The 22,695-nt window shown below is 58.6% G+C and overlaps 2 protein-coding genes across 5 annotated transcripts in view; both read right to left on the reverse strand.

Moving 5' to 3' along the window:
* Positions 1–4,666, reverse strand: part of ARHGAP27 (Rho GTPase activating protein 27) — a 43,666-nt gene extending 39,000 nt beyond the window's left edge. Inside the window, exons 1-3 of one of the 4 annotated variants that reach the window (XM_075561995.1) lie at positions 4,002–4,666; positions 2,925–3,054; positions 933–1,607 (exon numbers count right to left, since the gene is read on the reverse strand). In XM_075561995.1, coding sequence (XP_075418110.1) covers positions 933–1,589 — 657 coding nt within the window. In that variant the 5' untranslated portion in view covers positions 1,590–1,607; positions 2,925–3,054; positions 4,002–4,666. The remainder of the gene's footprint in view (positions 1–932; positions 1,608–2,924; positions 3,055–4,001) is intronic. The other 3 variants (XM_075561996.1, XM_075561997.1, XM_075561998.1) reach the window with 3 other exon arrangements.
* Positions 4,667–5,677: 1,011 nt separating this feature from the next.
* Positions 5,678–22,695, reverse strand: part of PLEKHM1 (pleckstrin homology and RUN domain containing M1) — a 45,851-nt gene continuing 28,833 nt past the window's right edge. The window contains exons 6-12 of the mRNA XM_075561999.1: positions 21,687–21,957; positions 18,383–19,291; positions 15,850–15,995; positions 11,792–11,985; positions 8,687–8,750; positions 8,238–8,395; positions 5,678–7,521 (exon numbers count right to left, since the gene is read on the reverse strand). Of these exons, the coding sequence (XP_075418114.1) occupies positions 7,410–7,521; positions 8,238–8,395; positions 8,687–8,750; positions 11,792–11,985; positions 15,850–15,995; positions 18,383–19,291; positions 21,687–21,957 (1,854 nt within the window). The 3' untranslated portion in view covers positions 5,678–7,409. The remainder of the gene's footprint in view (positions 7,522–8,237; positions 8,396–8,686; positions 8,751–11,791; positions 11,986–15,849; positions 15,996–18,382; positions 19,292–21,686; positions 21,958–22,695) is intronic.

Below are 22,695 nucleotides of genomic sequence, written 5' to 3' on the forward strand. Positions count from 1 at the left end.
TATACCCCGGGTGCACAGGGCAGTCATGAACTGAAGCAGACTCAATAATAACAGCAGCATTTCTTCAGCAAAACATGAGTATGCATACTAAGTGGGGTGCATGAGGGCTATTGGTGGCCCACAGGGAGTCCTGGGGCTAGTGGTTGCATGCTCTGATGCCCCCAAAACTGGGGTCCTACTCAATTTCCTGAGAGTTTATCGCCTAGAGAGGTGTGGCGCTCTGCGGTAAAGATGATCCAAACCAAACCAAACCAAACCACTGCCATCGAGTCAATTCTGACACATAGGGCTTCCAAGAGAGCAGATCTTGATGGGAGCAGACAGCCTCATCTTTCTATCTTGCTGTTAAGAGCCTGACACCCAACCCACAGTGCTTACTCAAAAACTCAGACAGACTGCCACCCCCCCCAAAAAATAAACACACACAAATCTCACACTGTCTTCTGATGGATTCCAATTCACAGCAACCCAATAGGACAAGGTGGAACTGCCCCCGTGGGTTTCTGAGACTGTAACTCTGGGGGAGTAGAAAGCCTCGTCCTTCTTTCGACTGTGTTGTTTTTTTTTAACCCACAAAACCTCAAGGCCATCCAGTCGATGCCAACTTATAGCCACCCTAGAGGAAAGGGTGGACCTGCCCCTGTTTCTGAGACTGCAACTTTCTGGGAAAGCCCGTCCTTCCCCGACCCTCAGCAGCATTTACAGCGAGGCAGCGCTACTCCGTCTCAGGATGGGATGCACTGGACGGCCAGTGGGCGTGGCTATCCTAACAGTTCAAGTCTAAGTGGGGTTAGGAAACATCTTTGACACCCCCACCCCCTCACCCCAACCCCCCGCGCAGAGTTGGGGAATGTGCATAAGGGATCGTGAGTCTGCAGGAACGGGGGACGCAGGGCGCCAAGTGGGGCTCTTGACGCCTCTCCGGGACCTACCTGGTCCGGGCGCTCCTCCCGCGGCGGGCCGCGCACGTCCTCGAGGGCCTCGTAGACATTCTCCCTCCGGGCGCCCGGGCGCGCCAGCGGCCGCAGGCACACCCACGAGCCGGCCACGCTGCGGGCCTTGGCGCGCCCGGCGCTCGCCAGCAGGCCGGCAGGGGGCACGGCGGCGCGCGCCAGGTCGTCCAGGGACTGCGCGGGCCGCACGGGCGCCGCGGGCCGCGCGTAGAGGCAGGCGGGCTGCCCGGGCGCCAGGCTGCAGCGCTTGGCCCGGGCGCCGTGCCGCGCCGCGCCGTACAGGGAGCCTGCGCGGCGCGGGGGCTCGGCGGGGCCGCCGTGGGGACCCGCGGGCGCCGGCGCGCTCACGAACTGGTAGTCGTAGGCGAGCGGCTCCGGGGCTATCGGGCCGGCAGGCTGCACGGGCGGCGGGGCGGCGGGGCGGCCGAGCGCGGGCAGCTCCCGCACGTACTGCGCGGGCAGGTAGAAGGGGCGGTCGCCGGGCTCGCGCCGCACGTGCCACCAGTGCTCGGTGCTGCGGCGTAGCAGCTGGTAGCGCTCGTTGGGCTGGATGGCGACGCGGCGCCCATCCTTGCCAGTGTACTCGAAGGGGTGCTCGACCAACACGTACACGTCCCCCTCCACGTCCGCCGCCATCCTGACCGCGGCGCTTCCCTGCGGGCAACAAGGCGGGCGGGGCAGGGAAGAGCACCGCGTGAGTCAAGTGAGGGGAGGCGTCGGTTCGAATCCCGAACCTGCAATCGCCCTGTATGCCTGGGCCTCCATTATCTATAAAAGCGATAAATGAAGAGATTTCCCATCTATAAAGTAGTTTCCCAGTCTATAAAATAGTCCCTATCTATGAAATCTATACATCAAGAGATTCTCTAAACTTCTGTTCTTAACTGCCACGCGGGACTAAGGACAACCCCTTCATTCTGTGATGAAGGTTAGGGATTTGAGCTCAGCTGCCGCCGGTGATGGGGCGGTTGGACTGATCTGCGTACTGCCAGGCAGCCTGGATGCAGATAACTGACAACACCAACAAACCTAACTCACTGCCACCGAGTCGATTGCGACTCATGGCAACCCTATAGGGCAGGGTCAACTGCCCTCGTGGGGCAGCAAGGGCTGTAACACCTTATGAGCATAGGAAGCCTCAGCTTTCTCCTGATGAGTAGTGGCTGGTGGTTTCGAACTCCTGACCTTGCAGAACGCAGCCCGATGCTTTGCCTAAAAATGAACTGGGTCCCAGAGTCCCTGTCCGTCACTTTGCTCCGCTCGCACAGCCCGCCCCTGCGCTTCTCCAGACCGACCCGCAGCGCCCCTTCCCGCCGGGAGTGGAGGACACAAGCTGCGGGGTCAGGGCCGGGCCAAGCGCGGCAGATGCCTCTGCCCTGCTTAGTCCCCGGGTCCCGGCGGCATGGCTGTGTCTGCGGAGGCAGGGAAACCGGTTCTCTCGGTTTCTCCTTCCCTCCCCAGCGGCGTCGCCGCAGACGTGAACCCGGAGCTCGGCCCGCCCAAACCCAGGCCGGCCTAGCTCTGCGGCTCCCACCTCGGCTTCCCCAGGGAGGCGCGGCCCTCGCTCCACTGCGCCCCCCCTCCGCTCCCCCCCAAGTTCTCCCGCAGGGAACACAGCCCCCAGGGCGCCCAGGCTGCTGCGGCCGGTGACCTCCTCCGTGAGTGGCTGGCTGGTCCCTTCTGGCTGTTGCACTGACCACACCTCCTCCTGCCCCACCTGGCGGCCCGGGACCCGCAGCCGGAAGCCTGGCCGCCGGCTGAGCGGAGGGATCCTGGAACCGGGTGCTGGCTCAGAGCCGAACTTCACCTATTCCTCGAGGCGGGCGAGTGTGTTAACTGAATCACTGCGCACCCTGGCCTCCGGAGGTGGGAACAGTGGGGGACGGCACCCGGGGCTGAGCCTCCAAGTCCCAGGGGGCAGGACACGCACCCCCCACCCCAAGTCCCCGGGAGCCCCGGTCGCACACTCACTTGGACTGGGAGGGTCTCCGGACGCCCATGAGCTGGGTGGGTGGAGCTGGAGTGTGGGTGTTGGTTAGCCTCGTGTCATCTCCCAGAGGGGAGTTTCCACGGACCAAACTGGGACCACACGGACCAGGAGCTGGGAAGGGAGGAAAAGACGAGGGGTTCAGTAGGGACTCTCGCCCCCAATTTTCCAAGTAGCTGAATCTGGGAGGGGCGGGGATGAACTCCTAGGCCGACCATAAGGACCTTGGGGGCGGGTCACGGAGTGCTGGGAGGTGTGGGGGAAGGGACAGCGCCTTAGGGTGCTGCGTCTCCAGGGCCGCAGGCAGGCGAGGCGCTGAGGCCGGGATGGGGGGGGGGGCGTAAGGTCCCGCCACTGCCCTTCCCCCCACAGGGGACTGCGCCCTGGCAGGTGGCGCTGGGCCTCCCTGCCACTTTCGACCCACCCACCCCCACCCCCGATCCGAGCGAGGTTGTCGCGCTCGGAATCTTCCACCGGGCGCGCGAGCCAGCCGATTGCGGCACCGCCCGCCGCGGTCCCTGGTCTCTCTCCAGGCCCTTCCTGGCGCAGCCGCGCGGGGCCTAGACAAACTCGGAGCGCGGCTCCCACGGCGGGGACCTGCCCCCGCCCCCGCCCCCCCCCCCCCCGATTGCGGTGTTCCTGTGGGTGAGGAGGCGACCTGGGCCTCGCTTTCCTCCCAACTCCGGGGGTGGGGCGGGGTGCGCGAGGGGAACGGGGGATGGGGAATGGGGAAGCGCGGAGATCCCAGAGCTCAAGGACAGACGCGTAGCCAGGAGGGGGCCGGCGCCACTGCCCGGACGACTGGAGTCAGCGGCGCCAACGCCCGGGCCGACTGGGATCCTGGGTCCCGACTGGGATCCTGGGTCCCGACTGTGGTCCCGAGCTGCTCTGCAGCCCCGCTCCCCGCACGGATCCGCCCGCCGCTCCCCTCCGTGCCCTGCGGAGCCCCGGCCCTAGCGCGGAGCGCAGGGGACAGGGGAGGGCGGCGGTCACCTGAGTCCCCCCACCCCCCCGCACGGGCCCTCCGCGCGGCCCACCGCCCCCCCCTCCCGGCCCCGCACCTCGGGGCACCAGCTGGCAGGTCTCCCGCCTGGCTCCCACTTGCCCCGGCGGGCGCGCGTGGGCTCGCGTCCGGCGCTCCTTCCTCGCCCGGCCGGCTCCCGCGCTGCGGAGTTTCCTGTTCAACTATATAGCGAGGGAGGCACCGGCGGAGAGCGCCCGGCAGAACTTCCTCCCGGGCTGGGCTGCGGCTACCACAGACAATCCCCGGTGTCCCGGCTTCCTGTCCTCTCTGGGCCGGGCCAGCGCCCCAGGAGCAGAGACGCCACCCCTCCCCCGGCACCTCTGGAAACCCTAGGACACACCTGGCCGTCTCCCGGGCGGCAGCAGGGTCTACACTGCAGATGAGGCGCGCGGGAGCCTCCCCACCGACTTTTGTCCTCTGCCCCCCACCCCGACACACTCCCTGGATCCCTGCGGGGGAAGGGGCCACTCTTCCATCTGCCCAGAGCCACCCTTGGCCAAATCTCTTATCTTGGGGGACTTAGCTTCAGGAGTCACGCTCACCCCTGACACTGAAAGGCCCAGCTCGAGGTCCCCAACTCTAAGGACCCTCAAGGCCCCGTGGCCCTAGTCCTTGCTCCTCTGGACACCACCTCTCCCACTGCAGGCTGGGATCCACCCACTAGCCTTTGTCCTTGGAGGGGCTTGTTTGTGCAAGCTTCAGTATCTGAGTCCTGGCGACACCTCCGATACATCCAGGCACGGGGTGGGGTGGAGACATGGCATTTTAATGGCAGGAGGGACCACGTTGAGCCAGAGCTAGCTGTACCATGGCCGGGTGGCAGTGGCTGGGGTGCCCGCCTGGGGTCACAGAAGTCTCATGACCAGCTCTCCCCTCGGCTGGTTTAGGGTCTGCAGGCTTGCCTCACCGCTGGCCTGTTCCTTTCCCTGTTAGAACCTGATCTATATAGACTGTCAGGAAGAGGAGAAGCACCTGGAAGATCAGTATATGGTTTTTATCATGATGATGGGTACTCTTATCTGAGGAACTCCTAGCCGCCTAGTCTTCTTTAGGCAAGAGGGGGCAGGGGAGACAGGTGGCCCGAGGCAGAAGAGGGAGGAACCAAGTACAAGGGAGGGCAGCACCCAGGCCCCATCTGGGTGGGCCTCCCCCCAAAACACTCTTCTCTTCTCTTCTCTGGCCCATCCCCTGCTGCCCCTGGAGGAAGGCAAAACTGGACTCCAGGGCTGGGCCGAGGGGGGCCTTGGCAGGCTGTGAGGATTGCAAGACAGGAAGCTCCCATCCGGACCTTGGATGTTTGTAGTCCCATTTCCCTGCGCCGAGTTCCCTGGGAGTTAATTTCCTTCCACAGGGACAATGATGGCTATGCTGGGCTTCCCCTGCAGGGCCGCTGGGCTCCTGGAGCTTCAGGCCAGCAGGCACGGGAAGGCTACTTGGAGCTCTTAAGCCATGAGCCTTGACTCAGGAGCCCTGCTCAAGCCACCTGTCTTCGGAACCCCTCTCTCCTAGATAACCCAGCAAGAAATCCAGTGGTCATGGTGGGAGAGTATGTGTGTGTAAGAGCTGGGGGGAGGGGAGCCCTGTCACAGCTGGCCTGTGGTCTTCCCCCAAGCAGAGGCAACGCTAGGAGTCAGAAGCAAAGTCAGTGATTAGAAAGGTCTGCTCTTTCCTGGAAAATCATTCGACAACCACAGAGCAGCAGTTCCTTCAATGTACCACGAAGCACTTCTCAGGGCCAGGCCCCACACAAGAACCAGTTTATTGCATAAAATAACATCTCTTAGAATTGTGTGCCTGACAAAGGGTCCCCCCTGCCCCCACCAGATCTCCGTTAGCATCAAGGGGAGTAAGTCAGTTCGGTCTGAAGCATTAGCAGCTTTTTTGTAATGGGGAGGGCATGAGCCCTAATTCTAATAGTCCCTGGGGCGGGAGAAGGCCCCACTGACCACAGCAGCCCCACCAGGACAAATCCCTGTGCCTCCAAGGGCACTTACTGAGAGAGACCCACAGGGCTCAAGAGGCACGGCCCACCTGGGGCTGGGAGCAGCTGGGGCTCTGACCAGAGCCCTGCTGTGTGGGATTGGGGTGGGGCTAAGGGCCCACTTTGTGGTTCATGAGGCTTTGGTGTGCTGGGCACAATGGGGCAGGGGCAGGGACAGGGACACGTGAATCACCTGTGTCACAGGCAGCCTGGGCCCCTGCCTGCCTATGGCAGTGCAGTGAATCCCTATTGCACAACGTATCCAGCAGGTGACTCAGCAGCTGGTTACCCCAAGGGAGAGGTGGGGGTAGGGTCATCCTATGAGTGATGGGTGGGGGATGGGCAAGCTCCACTGGGGGCTAAGGAGACCAGTGGGACCCAGGCAGAGTGGGGCAGCAGCACAGAAACTGCCCAGATGTCCCGAGTCCTAGACGTCCAAACAGCACTTGGAAAACAATTTCAACCTCACCCCAAATCTGATTGAAGGCAATGGCACGCCCGTGGAAGTTTCCAGTTGGGGTGGCGCTCCCCTACTGGGGAAAGTCAAGGGAAGTGTTGTGAATATACAGGTGACACTCAGGCTCCTCTCACGAGCACAGCTTCTCCCAAGGGTCCCGGCTCTTCTGGGCCGTGGGGCTGGCACTCTTCACAGCCTGGCAGTCACGGGGCCTGGGCTCGCTGCCTTGACAAGTCAGTCAGGTGGGGGGAAGGGTGGTAGAGGTGAGGAGGGCTTGGGGGGGGGGAGGGGTGGACAGGATGAGGCCCAGCCCTGGAATCGAGGAAGGTTCAAAGTGCTGACAGTGCTGGTGTCCCTTGGTTTTCCCCTCCTGTTGCTGGGATGGAGCCCGGGGGCTCTGACATTGACAAGGGGGCGCTGAGGAGGCTGGCAGAGGTGGTCATGGGGCTGGTTTGGCACATTGCACTCAAGCTGAAGATGCCCGGCAAGAGCACCTGAAAGGCACCGGGTCTGCCCACCGCCTCTGTCCCAGTAGTGGCCAGCTGGGCATCCCCTCCACCGCTGGGTAGACCTGCTCAGCTGCTGCACATCCTGCCCAGGGTAGGAATGGCTGGGTTTCTTGGGTGACATGTATAGTCAAGAATAAAAAAATATCTCCTGCTGAAATATGAAGGGAGGGAAGGGGGAAAAAAACCACCTAAAAACTAGCCCTTTACTCGGGAAAGCGATTGAAAACGCTCCCCTAGTCTCATTTCCACAATGTCTCCACAGCCCTGAGGAGCCACTGGTGAGGTGCGGTGAGGTGAAGTGAGCTGGGGTCTGGCAAGTGCCGAGGGCCCCTAGGAAGGGGCTTCCGGTGGTGCCCCAGGCCCTGCAGCAGGTGGGGCTGCCTGTTCCAGTCACATCGGATGGCCTCTCTGGGAGGAACTGGCTGTGCCACCCTGAGGCAGAGAGGACCACGAGCTGCAGCCTCACGCCTATGCCCTGGTGAGGCCAGGACGGTGGGGTTACGTCAGAGTGTTCTGCTCCTGGTACTTGCGCCGGCGGGCACAGCGGGGGCAGCCCTTCTTCAGTGTGGCCTGGCAGCTCTGGTGGAAGACAGTCTTGCACTCGGCACACCTGGGGGAGACAGCAGCAGGTGCTCTAGTGACTAAGGGAGTAGAGGCCTCCTTGGGGCCTGGGCTGGTCAGTGCTGCCCACTAGGACCACGAGGAAGGCTGTGCGTCACACCGAAAGCCAGGGCACACAGTCAGCAGTGCCTCGCCACCCCAGGATCAGTCTTGGAAGTCTTACCTGTCAATTATATAGAATATTCTGACCATCTCTCTCCTAGTTCTTTTATTTTTTTCAAGTGCTGCTGGAGCCTCACTAGGCTGCCGCTTGCTTGCTCAGGTTTTAAACACTCACAGCATGGCTTCTACAACTCGGGGCTAGGCCTGTTCTGAGCTGAGCCTGGCCCATGGGCAGGATGTTCCTCCTAGTCAGAGGCCTCCACATTAGGCCGTTAAAGGAGCAACAATGGGTAAGATGATAATCAGCAGCAGAGGCAGCAGGACCACTGGGTGCCAAGCCTGTACCAGCTCCCATGGGAGGAATTCCTCTAATCCTTCTCAGAGACCACCCCCCACCGTCCCCCCCCCCCCAGGTCCTGGGCCACCTCTCTGTAAACCAACATTCCTGTGAGGGCTGGGCTCCTCCAGAGCTGGCAGAGAAAGCATGACTGCTCCCCACCCTTGGGTACCCACAGAGCCCACATTCCATATGGCCCATCGCTGGAGCCCTCAGGCCCATCTGCGGATGTGCTGGGGTGAGTCGGGGTGGGGTGCCCCACATACCTGGCTGTGGTGTCAAACTCAAAGGGGAAGATGATGTCATGGTGGTGGCAGATCTGACAAATGAAGCCTCGCTGGGTGCACAGGTCGCAGTGGTAGACGTGCTGGGAGGCGAACTCAATCAGGGACTTGAGGAATGCTTCATACCCGCCCTCGGCGAGCTGTGAGGACAAGCAAGCCACGTCTTCTGCACCACACAAGGGCCGCCGGGGAAGAGGGCCTCCCCACCCGGGCTGAGTTGCTGTCTGTCTTCATGCACCATACACCCTGAGTCCTGCACCCCACACCCCCAGGCTGGGGCTGAGGGGTCCCGTAATCCTGGGGTGTGCTGGAGGCCCTGCTTATTCTGGCGGGCTGGGGAAGTCTGACACTCACCCTGAGAAACCAAGCAGCGCCAGAGGGCTCCTCCCGCCTCCCCTCGGAAGTTCTCTCTGGAGGGAACCCCATCCTACCTGTTGGAGGTCGGCGACGCTGTACTTGTGGGGAAACTCCAAGAGATAATTTCTGTGGTTGAGCCTTCAAAGGAAACAGAAGCCGTGTCTTAGGGGAGTCCCCAAGGCTGCTCTGCTGGGTCATTTGCCTTCCTGTCAGCCTCCAGGGTTGCTGGGGACCCTGGTCCTCCCAGTAGCTGGCGGTTGTGACTGAGGACAGGCTAACATTTAACCTTTCTGAGTTCTACCCTGTCTACAGAGTCCGATCGGCTCGCTGGCAGTGATCTGTAGGCTGCCTTGGGCTTCCTCGTGTGAGAAGTGGGAGTGGATTTGAGGATTCGGTACCTTAGTGAGGGAACTGTCACAGTGCTGAGCACACAATTCATGACAACGTCGATGGCGACCAGGGGTGGAAAGCGACCACTTGGTGTAGGCTCTGGGCTAAGAGCTTCCTATGCAGTACCTTGTTCTAGCTGCACCTAGTCTCAGGGGAGGGGACCCAGGCAGCATGTGGCAGGGTTAGGAGGGAGAAGAGCGGGAGTCGGGGGCGGAGTCTGGGTCAAGAGCCTATGCCATTGCCCATCCTGCTGCATGCCTCCAGATGCTGGCGGTGCTGACTGCTGTCACCACTACATGCCAGGCCCAGGGCAGGGGACAGAAATGCACAGGACACAGCCTCTGCCCTCCTCTGCCCTAGCAATGGGCAGACACCAAGCACCTGGTTTCAGTGCTATGTGAGAGGAGTCGGAGCTTGCCCAGGCCCCACAGATCCGTTTCAGATGGGGGCGGCGTGTGGAGGACACGGCTCGCCCAGCCCTCTTCTCATTTCCACCCCACCACTGGGGCATCCTGATGGAGAGGAAGCACCTGCAGAAGCCCCGGCCTGGCCTGGCTCAATGTGTTGTGTTCGTGTGGGTGCTAGAGGTGGGAAGAGAAAGTGCCCAGTCAGGGGATGCTAGGGAAATGCTTCAGGGAACAGAGGGTCACCTTGGGACTCTGGGGGCACTGGCCCCACCCCGTGGTCTTGCCTGTGGTCCAGGGGAGCCCAATCTGGGACAGCACACAGCCACGCTGGCCACTCCGTTCACCATGCTGACTTATCCAGTGAATTAATGTCCAGCTTTCTGGAACAGGAAGCTGCCATTTATCACCAGGAAGAGGGGGTAGTGTGGTGTGTGTGTGTGTGTGTGTGTGCACACGCGCGTGCGCATGCAGGCTGGCCCCGAGCAGGCAGGAAGGGAGGAGCTGAGTGGAGGGAGAGCTCACTCTGCCGTCGGTCAGCCCTCTGTCTGTTGTCTTGAAAGGTCTAGGAGCCAGTCAGGCCCAGGGCTTCCTGGAGCCACCACACCCTGGCCTGTCACAGCCTCAGCCACAGCAGGGCACTCAGCTGGGGTGAGAGGCTGCCTCTCTTGGCCTTTGGTAGAAGACTGTGCGCTGGGCACAGCCCAGGCCTCTTCGGGGCCCATTTCTCCCCACACAATGAGGAGACCCTGCTCAGTTCTCCTCTGGTCTGAGGCCGGCTCTATGGACAAGAACAGAAGAACCTTCGGGGCTCCCTGGAACAGAGTAGATGCCAAGAGGAGATGGCAGCAGTGTACTTCCTGTGGATGCCATTAGGGAAGGGGGTGCGGGGGAGAGCACAAGGCTGGACGTCTGTGCTCCAGTCTGCTGTGGGTTGTGGTGGGTGTGTGGGTGCTACGTATCTCTACTGAACCCCTGCATTCCTCCTCTACCCATCATTCCAGAGCCTGTTGGAGGGAGAGCTGAGGTCTGGTGGGTGGGCACCTAGTGGGGCTCCTGGGTTTCCCTACACACAGACTCATGTCCGTGTCCCAGGCCTAGCGCCTTCTCGCTGGACACCACCTGGACCTAGACCCGCCCATGGTTCTCGCAGGCTCTACCCTGCTCAAGTGTGGCAAGCCCCTCTCATAACCCTGGGTGAATGAGTTGCTCTTCCAGCCACCTACCCAGGGCTCATTGCCAACAGCCCCTCGCTCTCCTGCTGCCAAATCCCTGAGCGGACCCCACTAGCTGTAGGAGAAAATCCAAACTCTCTCAGCATGGCAGTAAGGCTCTGCGAGTCTGGCTCTGGGAGGCCCATCCATCACCTGCACTGGGTACTGCAGGGTGGCCCCGGAGACTGCAGCCAGGCCCGAGGAGGCTCTGCTCCCCGTGTCAGCCCCATGGAAAAGGGGCGAGAAACAAGAGCAGACATCTACTGGAACGCAGGCCAGCTCCTCCGCCTGAGGTCTGTCCTCCCAAGCACCCAGGACAGCAGAGCCCTACACAGGTGTGGTCTGAGCTCTGACTGAAGGACTGAGGGTGTCTGGCATGACGGGGCACAGAGAAGGTCCTCTAAGTCCATGCTGAATGCCAGTGTTCCCTGCAGCCCCTAAGCACTGAGGACCCGAGGCCCTGGGCACCAGGAAGCTTTTCGAAGGCCATCCTGAGGGTCCCAACTCAGTCTTACCTCCTCCGAGCATTTTGGGAGGGACGATGCCATGATCAGGCTGGGGAGAAGAGACTGGTTGGGCACAGGAAGAGACAGGGCAAGGCAGCCCCTCATGACAGGCCCTCGCCTGCCTGTCCATACACCTCACTTCTGCCTCACTGGCCTAGGTTTCCTCCCATTCTGTCCAGGTATGCAGCCTCCGCTCCCAGTCCTGCACATGCTGGGCTTTCTCTCGGGAGGACTCTTGCCTTGGGTCTTCTTGCTGATTTCTACTCCTTTTTCAGGCTTCACCTTAGCAGTCACGTCCTCCCAGCCTTCCTGCACCCCTGTCCCAATCTGGGTGAGCGTCTACCTGTGGGCTTCCGCTCCCAGGTCTCAGCAGCCTAGTGACGCAGCTGCCTCCCGCCCAGGCAGAGCTTGCACAGGCTGAGTACCTCGTGCAGCTGAGCACCTCAGGATGCTCTTCATTAAGTAAATAAACGAATAGGTGAACAAAGGAACAAGAACCATTCCCAGGACCTGTGGTGGTTTGCCAAGCATCGTGGGAAGAAGCCCTCAGCCCAGCCCTGGCAACTCTCCCGGATGGACACCTTGCCTGGGCACTGCAACCCCGCCCCCCTCCTGCCCCCACACGTGTGGATGTGCATGCCCGCACCCCCCATCCCAAGGCTCACCTCTTGCTTAGCTCCTTCAGGGCCCCACTCCGACACAGGCCCAGGTAGTCTCCCAGCAGCTTCAGCTGCTCCCGCCTCCGCCCAATGAGGTGCATCTGCTCCACGTGCTCGTACAGCGAGGCATTCACCAGCTGCAGGTTGATGAGGGGCTGGGTCCAGATCTGTGTCAGGAATTTCAGGGCCTGCCGGCAGATCTGCAAACAGGAAAGAGGGCACCAGGCATCAGAGGTGGGAGAGAAGGGCCCTTGGGCGGGGGGCATTCTGGGCCAGGCACTGGATTACCAGCTAGCTCAGTCGCCCACCTCTGCAGCCACCCTCCCAGCCAAGTAGTGCCAACTTCATTTCACAGGTGAGGACACGGAGGCAGCCCCCCTTGGTACAATCAGGATGTGGACCCTGTTCATCTGACTCCCAAATCCACCACCCTCCACAGCACCAGGCTGCTGCCTCTCCCCTGCTCCGAGCCTCACCGCTCCGAGCAAACCCCCATTTTCCTGTCTCAGAGGAGGAGATGCTGCTGCGGCCAGTCACCGGGCCCTGCCGTCACCAGGCCCTGACTCAGGAGCCAGGTGACTGCTCTGAATCAGCCTGTGACCGCAGGAAACCACCAAGCAGACTCTGCCGCTCCAGAGGCAGCTCTCCGCTCTGCCAGCAGCCTCACGTCTCCAATAGTGCCACATGTTCAATCTCCATTTCTCACAAATGGTTAATCCACCAGGTCTGGCCCTAACGACGAGGGCAACTCTTAGACACCCACGTGTGCCAGCCGCTGGGCTGGGGCCGACCACATCCTCCCTTCATCCTGTCAACATCCTCAGACAGCCGAGGAGCTGCAGTGGCTTGTCCAATCCCACCACTAGGAAGCGGCGCACACGCAGACCTGAGCTGCTGTCTGCACCCCAGGCTGCTGGCCACGCTGACGAAGGAGCTCGTCTGGCCTGCAGTTCCTCACTGTTGTGGTCAGGACAGAAGGGCTCAACTGTTCTCCTTTGTCTCCTCAGGTGACTTCTGAGTGGGGCTTCAGAGGCCCAGGTGGGTTGGGATCCTGTCTCCACTGCTTGCTGGCTGTATGGCCATGTAAAAGTCACTTAACCTCTCTGTGGCTCGGGAAGATGGGGGCCATGACGCCCCTCCATGTGAGTTCAGAGGGAGAGAGAGCCGCCAGGGTGGGCTCTCGGTGTTGCAATGACACACTCAGTCAATGTGAGCAGCTCTCAGATGCTGTAGGGGCCTGCTGCGGCCAGCTGTGCCCCGCAAAGAATGGGGCAGGGGCCTGCCAGAGACCTGCCCTGGGTCTGCCTCATTGTTTGTAGTTCCATCAGCATGTCTTGTCTCTGCCAGTGGACAATTGCTTCTTTTCCCACTTCCTGGAGCCGAGGTACCAGCCCTGCCCAGATCAGGGGCAGCCCAGGGGAGAAACCCACTTGGATGCCACTGCTGCTCTGCAGTCCCAGCCCCGCTCTTCCCACGCCTCAGCCTCGGGCCTGGGGTGAGGCTCCGGTGAACCAACACACAGGAATGTACACAGGGAACTGCCAGGCGCTGCCACGGGCAGGGGCTTCGTGCTCCCCGGGGATTGCTCCTCTCCTGGGGGAAGAGACAAAGAGGTCCCAGCCCTGGGCCGGCAGCCTGCCAACTGCTAGCCAGGTCTCAGCACAAGCAGGGCAGCCAGCGTGGCGACTCCAGGCCAGTCACTTCTGTAGGGGTTTCCCTGTCTTCCCTGGGCCAGGGGGCTTTGGGAGGGAGCCGGGTCCTTCCTGACCTGACACATGCCGAGAGGATGACTTTATGCAACAAAATGGATCAGGCTCTTGGAGAGATGGAAGGTGTTTATGATCCAAGTGTTCTTTGCATTTCTGGTCATTTTGTTAAAAACGTAACAGGGATGAGGCCAAGGGCCAAGGTACATAACCAGAAAGCCAAAGTTAGTCCACTTCTTTGGGGTTTCCCTTCTGGGTTCGGGGCGGGGGTCAAGGTTGGGCTACTACCTGTGGCACAGGCTGCCAGGGAAAGGCAGGAGGCACCAAGCAGGGCTATACCCCCAGTCCTTTCAGATCTGCCCTCTGACCCACAGGGCCGAGAGAAAAGCAAAGAGCCGCTACCTGACCCCTCGGTTGTTCATTTGAACCTGCGCCTTTGGTAGAAAGCTGCGTTTACAGCCTAGCAAGCACATGCTGGTGTCTCCCTGACCAAGTGGGTCAGGGTCAGGGAAGGCGCAGGGCACTGCTGTAAGGCACTTTCCTGAGCTTACGCACAGGCGAACATAACTGACATGCCTCTGGGTTACTCCTCACAACACACAGACACGCTACTGAAGCCCCCAAACCCAACCTACTGCCATTGAGTCAATTCCAATTCCCAGCGGCTCTGGGGGCTGGGGAGAACTGCCCCATAGGTGTCTAAGGCTGTGAATCTTTGTCAGAGCAGTCTGCCGCGTCTCCCTCCTGAGGAGTGGCGGGTGGGTTTGGCTGACAGCCTAGTGCTTACCTGCTGTGCTGAGGCTCCTAGATGAGGACCCTGCAGTCACAGGTCCTCATGGTGACATGGCTAAGCGCAGCCAGAGAAGAAAACCGCCTGGGAGACCCAGTTGTTGTTTCAACTCATAGCAACCCTCGTACAGAATCAGACACTACCTGGTCTCAGACTTAGCTTGAAGGCAAAGTCTCACAATCCTTGCTTTTCAGGAACATTCTGACTGTTCTTTCTCCAAGACAGATTCGTTGGTCCTCCTGGCAGTCCATGGTACTTGTGAAGCTCTTCCCCAGTCTTACTAATCGCCCCTCGTTCGTTCCCATGCACAGGAATTGATGACAAAGATCAGAGCGTGGGTCGGGTGCACCTTGGTCCTCAAGGTGCCCGCTGCTCTTGAGCACGTTTAATAGTTCCCGTGCCAGAGCAATGTGTCATGTAATTTATCTGCTGCTTCCATGAAGGTTGATTAGAGATCCAAGTAAAACGAAAACCTTGACAATGTCAATCATTTCTGTGTATTACGATGTCAACTGAACCAATTGTGAGAAATTTTGTTTTCTTCACATTGAGTTGCAATCCATACTTTGATCGTCATCAGTAAATACTTCCCAGTCCTCTCAGCTTTCGGTAAGCATGGTTGTGCCACAGGCATCCCGAAGTTGATAAGCCGCCCCCAACCTTGATAACAGCTTCTCTTTCATGTCCTCCAGCACACAGATGGACTAAGTATGGTGCAGGGAGACAATCCCTGACACACCTTTCCTGATCTGAAGCCATGCAGTGTAACCTTGTTTGTTCCCACGACTGCCTCTTGGTCTACATACAGATTCCACACGAGTACTATGAAGTGCTCTGGAATTCCCATTTTCTATGATGTTGTCCATAATTTGTTATGATCCGAGATGTTATCTTAAATGAGATGACCATATTAAATAGTAGTATGGGCTGGCTATCATCCCAGTGGTATGAAATGCCATTCTCTTCATCTATATGCACAGACAAATAAAAATCGATGCACAGAAAAGCCACCTCCTGCATGTCGAGTTATCTCTGGTGAGGACACAGGGCTTTGGTGTGTCTTTGGGTTTTTCTATAATCTTTAAAAGATAAATCATACCCATATATTCCTTACATGGCCTTTCACAAACATGGTTTTAAATTCATTACAAACAAGCAAGGGTGAGTTTGAAACAGCGGAAACTGGCGACTCCTCTGCAAAGCCTGCAGGGCTGGCAAAGGCAAGGCTAACCTCTTCATGGCCCATCCGTCCGTCCGTCCATCCTTTCTTGTCCATCTAGCTGCCTATCTTCTGACCTACCTGCAGATTCCTTACACCAATCTGTTTCCATGCAGCTGCAGAGAGCCATCCTCAGACCCCCGGGGGCACCAAGGCTGGCGCTGACAGAGCTCTCAGGGGCTGGGACTGGCACCAAGGTTTCCTCTTGGTCAGGTGCCCCACAGCACAGGGACTGTACTTGTGACACTGGCTTTCCTTTACCTAAATCCCCCCAGACCTGAGCAGCAGCTGGAGCAGCGGTGAAGGATGAGTGTGCCCGTGTGACCACGAGGCTGGTCTCAAGACTTACCGGGCGCTTGGTGAGGTCCCAGTTGTGGATGATCCTGGCCGGAATCACCGAGACGTCATCTTGGTGGCAGGTGTCACAGTAATAGAGACCAGAGAAGGCACAGAGTTTGGGTCGCACAAATGAGAAGCCGATCTGCCGGGAGCAGCCTGGGGAGATGGTGGTGGAGTGAGTGGCCCAGCCAGAGGCGGTTCCTGATGATCGCAGGTGCACCCCGGTGGGAAGGGCTTGCTGAGCCCAAACCAAACCCCTCTCCTCATTCCGACTCATAGCAGCCATACATTGGGCTTCGGAGGCTGTAAATCTTGATGTGAGCAGCCATCGTCCTGTGGACATAGCTGGTGGGTTTGAACCGCCAACCTTTCAAAGAGCAGTCAACACTTACAATAACCTCTATTAAGCTCCACAACAAAACGCTGTTGAGTGCTGTCGCCACTTTACAACTGAAGTTAACGGATGCTCAGCGAGGTTAACACACCTGCCCAGAGTCACATGATGATTAAGAGGCCCAGCTGAGATTCAATTTGGATTTGATTGGTTCCAAGGTCAATCTCACCATGACACCAGCTGCCTGTGCACCATCTCCATGGTTTGCTTACCAATTTCTATCTCCTCCAGGTCCTCTGGGGCCCAGAATGGGGGCCACTAAGGCAGAACCTCAGGACCCCGGTCCCTCCAGCTGGGGAGATGGAGCAGTCACAGAACAGGTGGGGCAGTGGTCAGGGCAGTTGGGGTGACCAGGGAAAATACCAAATCCCAGTTCATGTCTTGGACACATTCCCGGTTAGAGAAAGCCAGCTGGCCTGTAGCCCTGGAGGCGCGGTGGGTTACAGACCAAGCTGCTACTGATAAGGCTGGCAGTTCAAACTCACCAGTGGACCTGAGGAGAAATAGCAGCTTTCTGCCCCATCAAGATTTACAGCCTCAGAAGCCCTAAGGGGCAGTCGGCTCTGTCCTATAGGGTTGCTAGGAGCCAACTTGGTGGCAGTGAGTTGGGCTGAGTATTGCTTTAATTACCCACCTTAGATGACACAGGTTTTAAAGTGCCCTGCCAATAAGGACATATAATCCAAGCGTCCGTGGTCACTGTTTGCCTGGTCATTTTTCTGCTTGCAGGGCGGGGGGCAGCAAGAGTGCCCCTTCACCCAGTCCCCTAAATCGGACCCCCACAGGCTGAAACATGAGTTGCTGAGGGCGGGCAAGGAATGCAAAGTAGCATGAAGGTATTTTCTGCAGGAAGCTCTGTGGCCTGGCTTCTCTCACCCACGGGAGTCACCCACAGACCACTTCTTCCCCTACAAGGAAGTACCCGCCTGCTCCTGGGCCACAGGCTCCACCCTCTTGGAGCTGCTCACAGCCACAGCTCCCTTACGCAGGCATTCTGTGGCAGACAACCTCCCGGCCTGTTCACCTGGAGGATCAGGGTGTAGGACTGGGAGGCGTGGGAGGAGCTAAAATCGGGTGTGAACAGGAGTACCAGGCAGCCCTGAAAAATAGGGGCAGAGACCTGTGCATAGTGGCTAAGAACATAGGCCTTGATTCTGGCTCTACCACTTCTTAGTCTCGGTTTCCTCAAGTGTAAATGAACATGACAGAAGCACCTGGCCCCTGAGGGCTATTGTGAGGATTAAGTGACATAGTCCAGAGCACCTGGCCCCAGGCACAGCCCAAAAGTATTAGAACTGGGACCATAGTGATATAGCAGTTGTACTGATTTAGACTAATATCCATAATACAAAAGTACAAGAGGCCAACATAGAGAACTATCTATGTAGCTGGAGCTGTGCTGTCTAATAAGGCATCCGAAGGGGCACTAAGAGGTAGCTATTAGGCTGCTAACTGCAAAGTTGGAGTTTCCAGGCCAGCGGCTGCTCCTTGGGAGACTGACGAGGCTATCTGCTCCTGTACAGGTCTAGTCTCCGAAACACTCAATAGGGTCATTTGAGTTGGAACTGACCTGGTGGCAGGGTTGGGAGCTGTCCAACACAGTGGCCACCAGCCACCCCTGCCTACTCAATGTTATATACAATGTAATGTTCAGTTTCTCGGTCACACTGGTCATCTTTTGACAGCTCAGCAGCCTCATGTGACCGATGGCTGGCACACTGGACACGAGAGAGGGAAACATTTTCGTCATCACAGAGAATTCCACAGAGTGGAGGCACGAGCCCATTTTTGCCATTACAATACTGCACTTCTTGAAGCATGGGCGGTTTGGGAAGGGTTCCACGGCTCTGACTCTGAGCCTGTATTGAGGTAACAAGACAGTCAGGGGGTGGAGAGCTTAGCTCCGGGAACCCTGGAGCAGAGTGGAGCAGGCAGCTGGAGCTGCCACCCACAGGCGCTGCCCATTGCAGGCAAGGGGAGGGGTGAGCCGACTGCCCTAGTGGGTGCTGGGGAGGTGCGCAGGCTGCAGGGAAAGCCCTGTGTGGGACAGCAATGCCAGGGCGCAAAGCAGGGGGGCAGGGGCTCAGTCTGGAGCCCACGGGAGGCAGAGAGGGCAGGCAGGTGGGATGGTGGGAGGGGACATGCACACCTGCGCAGAAGCAGCCCTGGGAGTCGAGGCCCTTCTCCGTGGGGATGGCCACCAGGTACTGCAGCAGGAACCCATTCTCCCTCGTGGCAAACTTCAGCCCCTCCTGGCAGTTCTCATCCAGACCCCCACCGAGGGTCACCGCCTCCTCGGCCGTCTCCAGGTAGGCCATCAGCACCTGACGCACCAGGCCCCGCCATAGGGCGGCCTCCTCAGCACTCCTGGCCTGCAGCTTCAGGACGGCCTTGGCTGTGAGGATCTTGAAGCAGGCCGGGCCCCCGAGGCTCGTGTCAGGAAGGATGTCTCGGATTGTCTCCACTCCATGGCTATCGCTTAGCATCTTCTCGCTGTTCCTCACGCGGAAGCATTTCAGAGACTCCAAGGACAGGGAGAAAATGTAGGGCACCCAACTCCTGTCCAAGTACACGTACAGAAGGGATTCTTGGATGGCGTCTGGCTCTGGCACTTGGGCAGACGACCAATCAAACGGCGTCCCCTGGGAGGTTTCAGAGTCGGGGTGGGAGGGGAGGGTACCCTGGGGCGCCTCCAGGAAGTCCTCGGGCTGGTTGGGGTCCTGGATGTTCACCCACTCGTCCTCTGGCTGAGGTCGGCACTTCTGCAGGGCCTCGCGCACCCGGTCCAGCCAGTCCTCGGCTTCATCCTGCGAGGAGGCCCGCAGCATCAGCTTCTTGCCAGAGAAGACCAGCTCAAAGCGGCCGTCGCTGTGGGCCGGGCCCACCGCCTCGCAGCGCAGCAGGGAGCAGTTCTCTACACAGGTGCGCTCGTCATCGCTCAAGTACAGGCGGAACTCCAGTGGGGAGAGCTCGCAGAAGAGCTCCTTCCAGATGCCCATGGCCCCCCGCCGCTCCACCGTGCCCAGCTTCATGAGGCCCCGGAACGGGTTGGACAGCCCTGCGATAGAAAGAGGCATGTCACACCAGGGGCCTGCTCCACCCCCACCCAGGAGACCCTGGTGCCTGACCTCCCACAGGGTGTGAGCAGTGGGCCTGCACCCATTACAGCCAGCCTTGAGGTTCTGCCCCATGGGACTTTGGGAACCAGAGGAGAAGAGTTACTGGATGCCTCCACCCACTCCTCCCCTGGCTGTTGACTTTGCCTCCTTATTCCACCAAGAAAGTGATACATTAGAAACATGACCTCCACGTGCCCCCTTCCTACCCCTGCCCTGCTTCCATGCTGTTTCCTGACCTTCCTCCAGCTGGGAGGGGTGGACCCTCTGCTCTTCTGAGGCCAACCCCTCCAGTTGGGCATGTGGTCCTCCCCTCCCTCCCAGTCGCCTCCACAACATGGACATCCACTTGGCCTCTCTCAGCTGGATCTTTCCACACAAGCCTGCTGTTGATTCTCTGATCTTAACACACATCTCTCAACTCCACCAACGTTTCTAATTACCACTGTGTCTTCTTCGGGGCCCCGCTGAGGAGGACTTCTAGAAGACACATCGAAACTGCCTCCAGTTCCCCTGCTGCTGCGCTGTCTCGAACCGGCTCCGGTCAGGACACTGCTGTATCCTCAGTCTGGCGCAAGCACTCTGTAATGGGCACCGAGGCCCTCTTGGTTGCTCCTGTCCCCACCGTGCTTGGCCTATCAGCAACACCGGATACAACTAAGCCCGCCTGCCCTCCTGAAACACGGGAGCTTCACTTGGCCTCTGAGACATGGGTCTCCTCCCGCACCACGGTCCACTGTCTCCTTGGCTTGCTGCCCCGCCTCTCCTGGCCCAGAGCTCCAGGGTCCCCGTCTCCTCAATGAACACCTACTACCAGGCTGATCTCGAGATTCAAATCCACCCATATGCCCGGGCTCCAGATTTGTATCTCCAGTCAGACCTCTCCCCTGAACCAGACTCATCTGTGAACTCCTGCTCCTCCCACCCCAAACTCAGTCCTCTGTCTCGTAAATAAACGCACAAAAGGGTCTGTGCTAAAAACCTTACTAGCCTCGGTCGTCCGTCCGTCTGTCTTCTCAATCCATGGGCAAATCCTGCAGGACACCTACACGAGAGCCTCCCTTTCTCCCCACCCCCACCACTCCCCTGCTGGTCCAGTGGGGGCCCCCTCCCCTCCTCTGGCTGATGGCAGTAATCTCCTTAGCGGTCTCTCCCCACAGCAGGGGGAGCTTTCCAGAGACAAGTCAGGTCATGCCCCTCTGCCCAAAACTGTCAGGGCAGCCACGACCCTCTGAACAAAAGTCAGTCTTTCTGTGATCTGGGTCTGTCAGTCCTTCTCCAACCTGTCTCTGACCACCAGCTACTCCGGCTGCTGACGCTCTCTGGACATGCCAAGAGCATCCCTGTCCCAGGGCCTTTGCATTTGTTGTCCTGTTGAAAGCCTGGATCGCTCATGCTTCCTTCACATCTCCTTACTAACGAGTTTTTTTCTGAGTTCTGTTTCCCCACAAAGACAGGGACACTGCTTTAGAACCGTGGTTGCTGAACGAGTGCATGCATCAGTGAGGGCATGTCAATGCTCCCCACACTGAGCTCAAGGCTCCCTGCTGTCCTAGGGTCTGCCACCGGCCAGAGCGTGAGAAAGACACCCAATTCTCTCCCTCCCAACCCGGGCTATTCTGAACTATTACACAGAGCTCCCCTGAGACTCAGGGAACCTGGTGGCCTACTTACGGAGGACACCTTCTCTGACCCACTTACAGACCACACCGCCACAGGGGCTGGAAGTGAAACCTCACAGAGGTCAAGCCGGCACGTGACCGGAACTCCCTGTCTGGACACGGCAAACAGCAAGTGGACAGACGGAATGACTGGAGGACATACTGTCGATTGTGTGCTCTCCAGAGGAAACTCACTATGACGGTTACAGGAAAATGAGGGTTTGGGTCAGTGGACAGTTTCTGGAATGTCCCAGGTGTGGAGACCACGTTGGCCTTCTAATAAGCAGCATGCAGAGGACACTAAGGTGCCGCAGCAGACCTGATCAACTCTGCCCAGGCCAGCCAGTAAATCAACCGGCTCAGAGAAAGGCCTGTGGGAGGAGCAGCTAACACACAGGGGGAGGAGGGGAGAGTCAAAGAGAAACGAAAGGCTTCACAGTCCCGGTGTCCAGGGGACTTCCAGGGGAGGACGTTCCATTTCGATACAGGAAGCAGCCTTTCTGGACTCTGTTGACAGCTGTAAGTACTGTTTTATTAAAATGGTATTAAGAAAAAAGAGTGCTTTTCCTGAATGCGTTCCTGCATGACTCCAGGATGAGCGTGGGGTGAGGGTTTCCTTGTGAGGGACGAGCCCCCTGGTAGAAGGTGGATGGCCAGGGGCCCCAGAGTCACATACCCATCTGCCTCCGGTGCACCACCCAGAAGTTCTTATGCTCCTGCGCAGCGGCGGCCTTGATTCTGCTGCTTGCTGGGCAAGGCACACACGCTTGGTCTAAGGCCCCCGTGGAGTGGCTTTTTCTGGGCCCTTGTGAAATGTGCCTGTGGAGCCCAGGCCCGGACTCTGGGGTCCCTGTGGGTGAAGCCAGGGAGGGATGAGAGAGACTCTCCGGGGGCTGCCCTGGGGGAGGCCGGTAGAAATCATCTTCTGAGATCCAGCTCTTGCTTTTCTATTGGGAAAAAAGACAAAAGTTTGGTTTGCTTCGTCTTTCACTTTTAATTCAGGGACTCTAAGTGTACAGTGGAATGGATTGTGCAACCATCACAGTTTAAACGCAGAACGTTCTCCTCACTGTAGAAAGAAGCCCCAGGCCCCTTAGCAGTCACGCCCATGTCCTCTCGAGCGCCAGCCCCGCCGGACCATTAGCCCTCTCTCTGTCTCTCTGGCTTTCCCCATGCTGGACATTTCCCATCAGTGAAATCGTGCACCGTGAGGCGGCTCACTTCCCACGTCTGTTAGGCTCTTCCATGTTGCACGAGTTATCAGAACTTTATTCCTCTTACAGGCAGATCGCATCCAACTGTATAGATACACCACATTCACCAATGCATGGACACAGCGGCTTTATACTTCTTGACTGTGCCGCGATCAACATCAATGTGCACATTTTAGTGTGGACAAAAGGTTGTTTGTGTGTTTGTAAGGGGAGTTTTCTACTTGTATTTTGCGGAGCGCAGCCCCAGTAAAACACAGTGTCTACATGTACCATGCAGCGATAGCGATGACCTTCCAGGGGTACACGCATGTGCACCCTCTCTCATGAACAAACTCATTGCCCACAGGTTTCTTTCAAGCATTTATTGTATATTTGAACCTATACAGTCTGGTCTTAAAACTGAGTAATGCTTCAGGCGGGCAGGCTGATTTTATGAAGGTTTCAGGGGACATTTATGGGTTCAGGAGAGGA

This window comes from Tenrec ecaudatus, chromosome 10 (genome assembly GCF_050624435.1).
Source record: "Tenrec ecaudatus isolate mTenEca1 chromosome 10, mTenEca1.hap1, whole genome shotgun sequence".
NCBI lineage: Eukaryota > Metazoa > Chordata > Mammalia > Afrosoricida > Tenrecidae > Tenrec > Tenrec ecaudatus.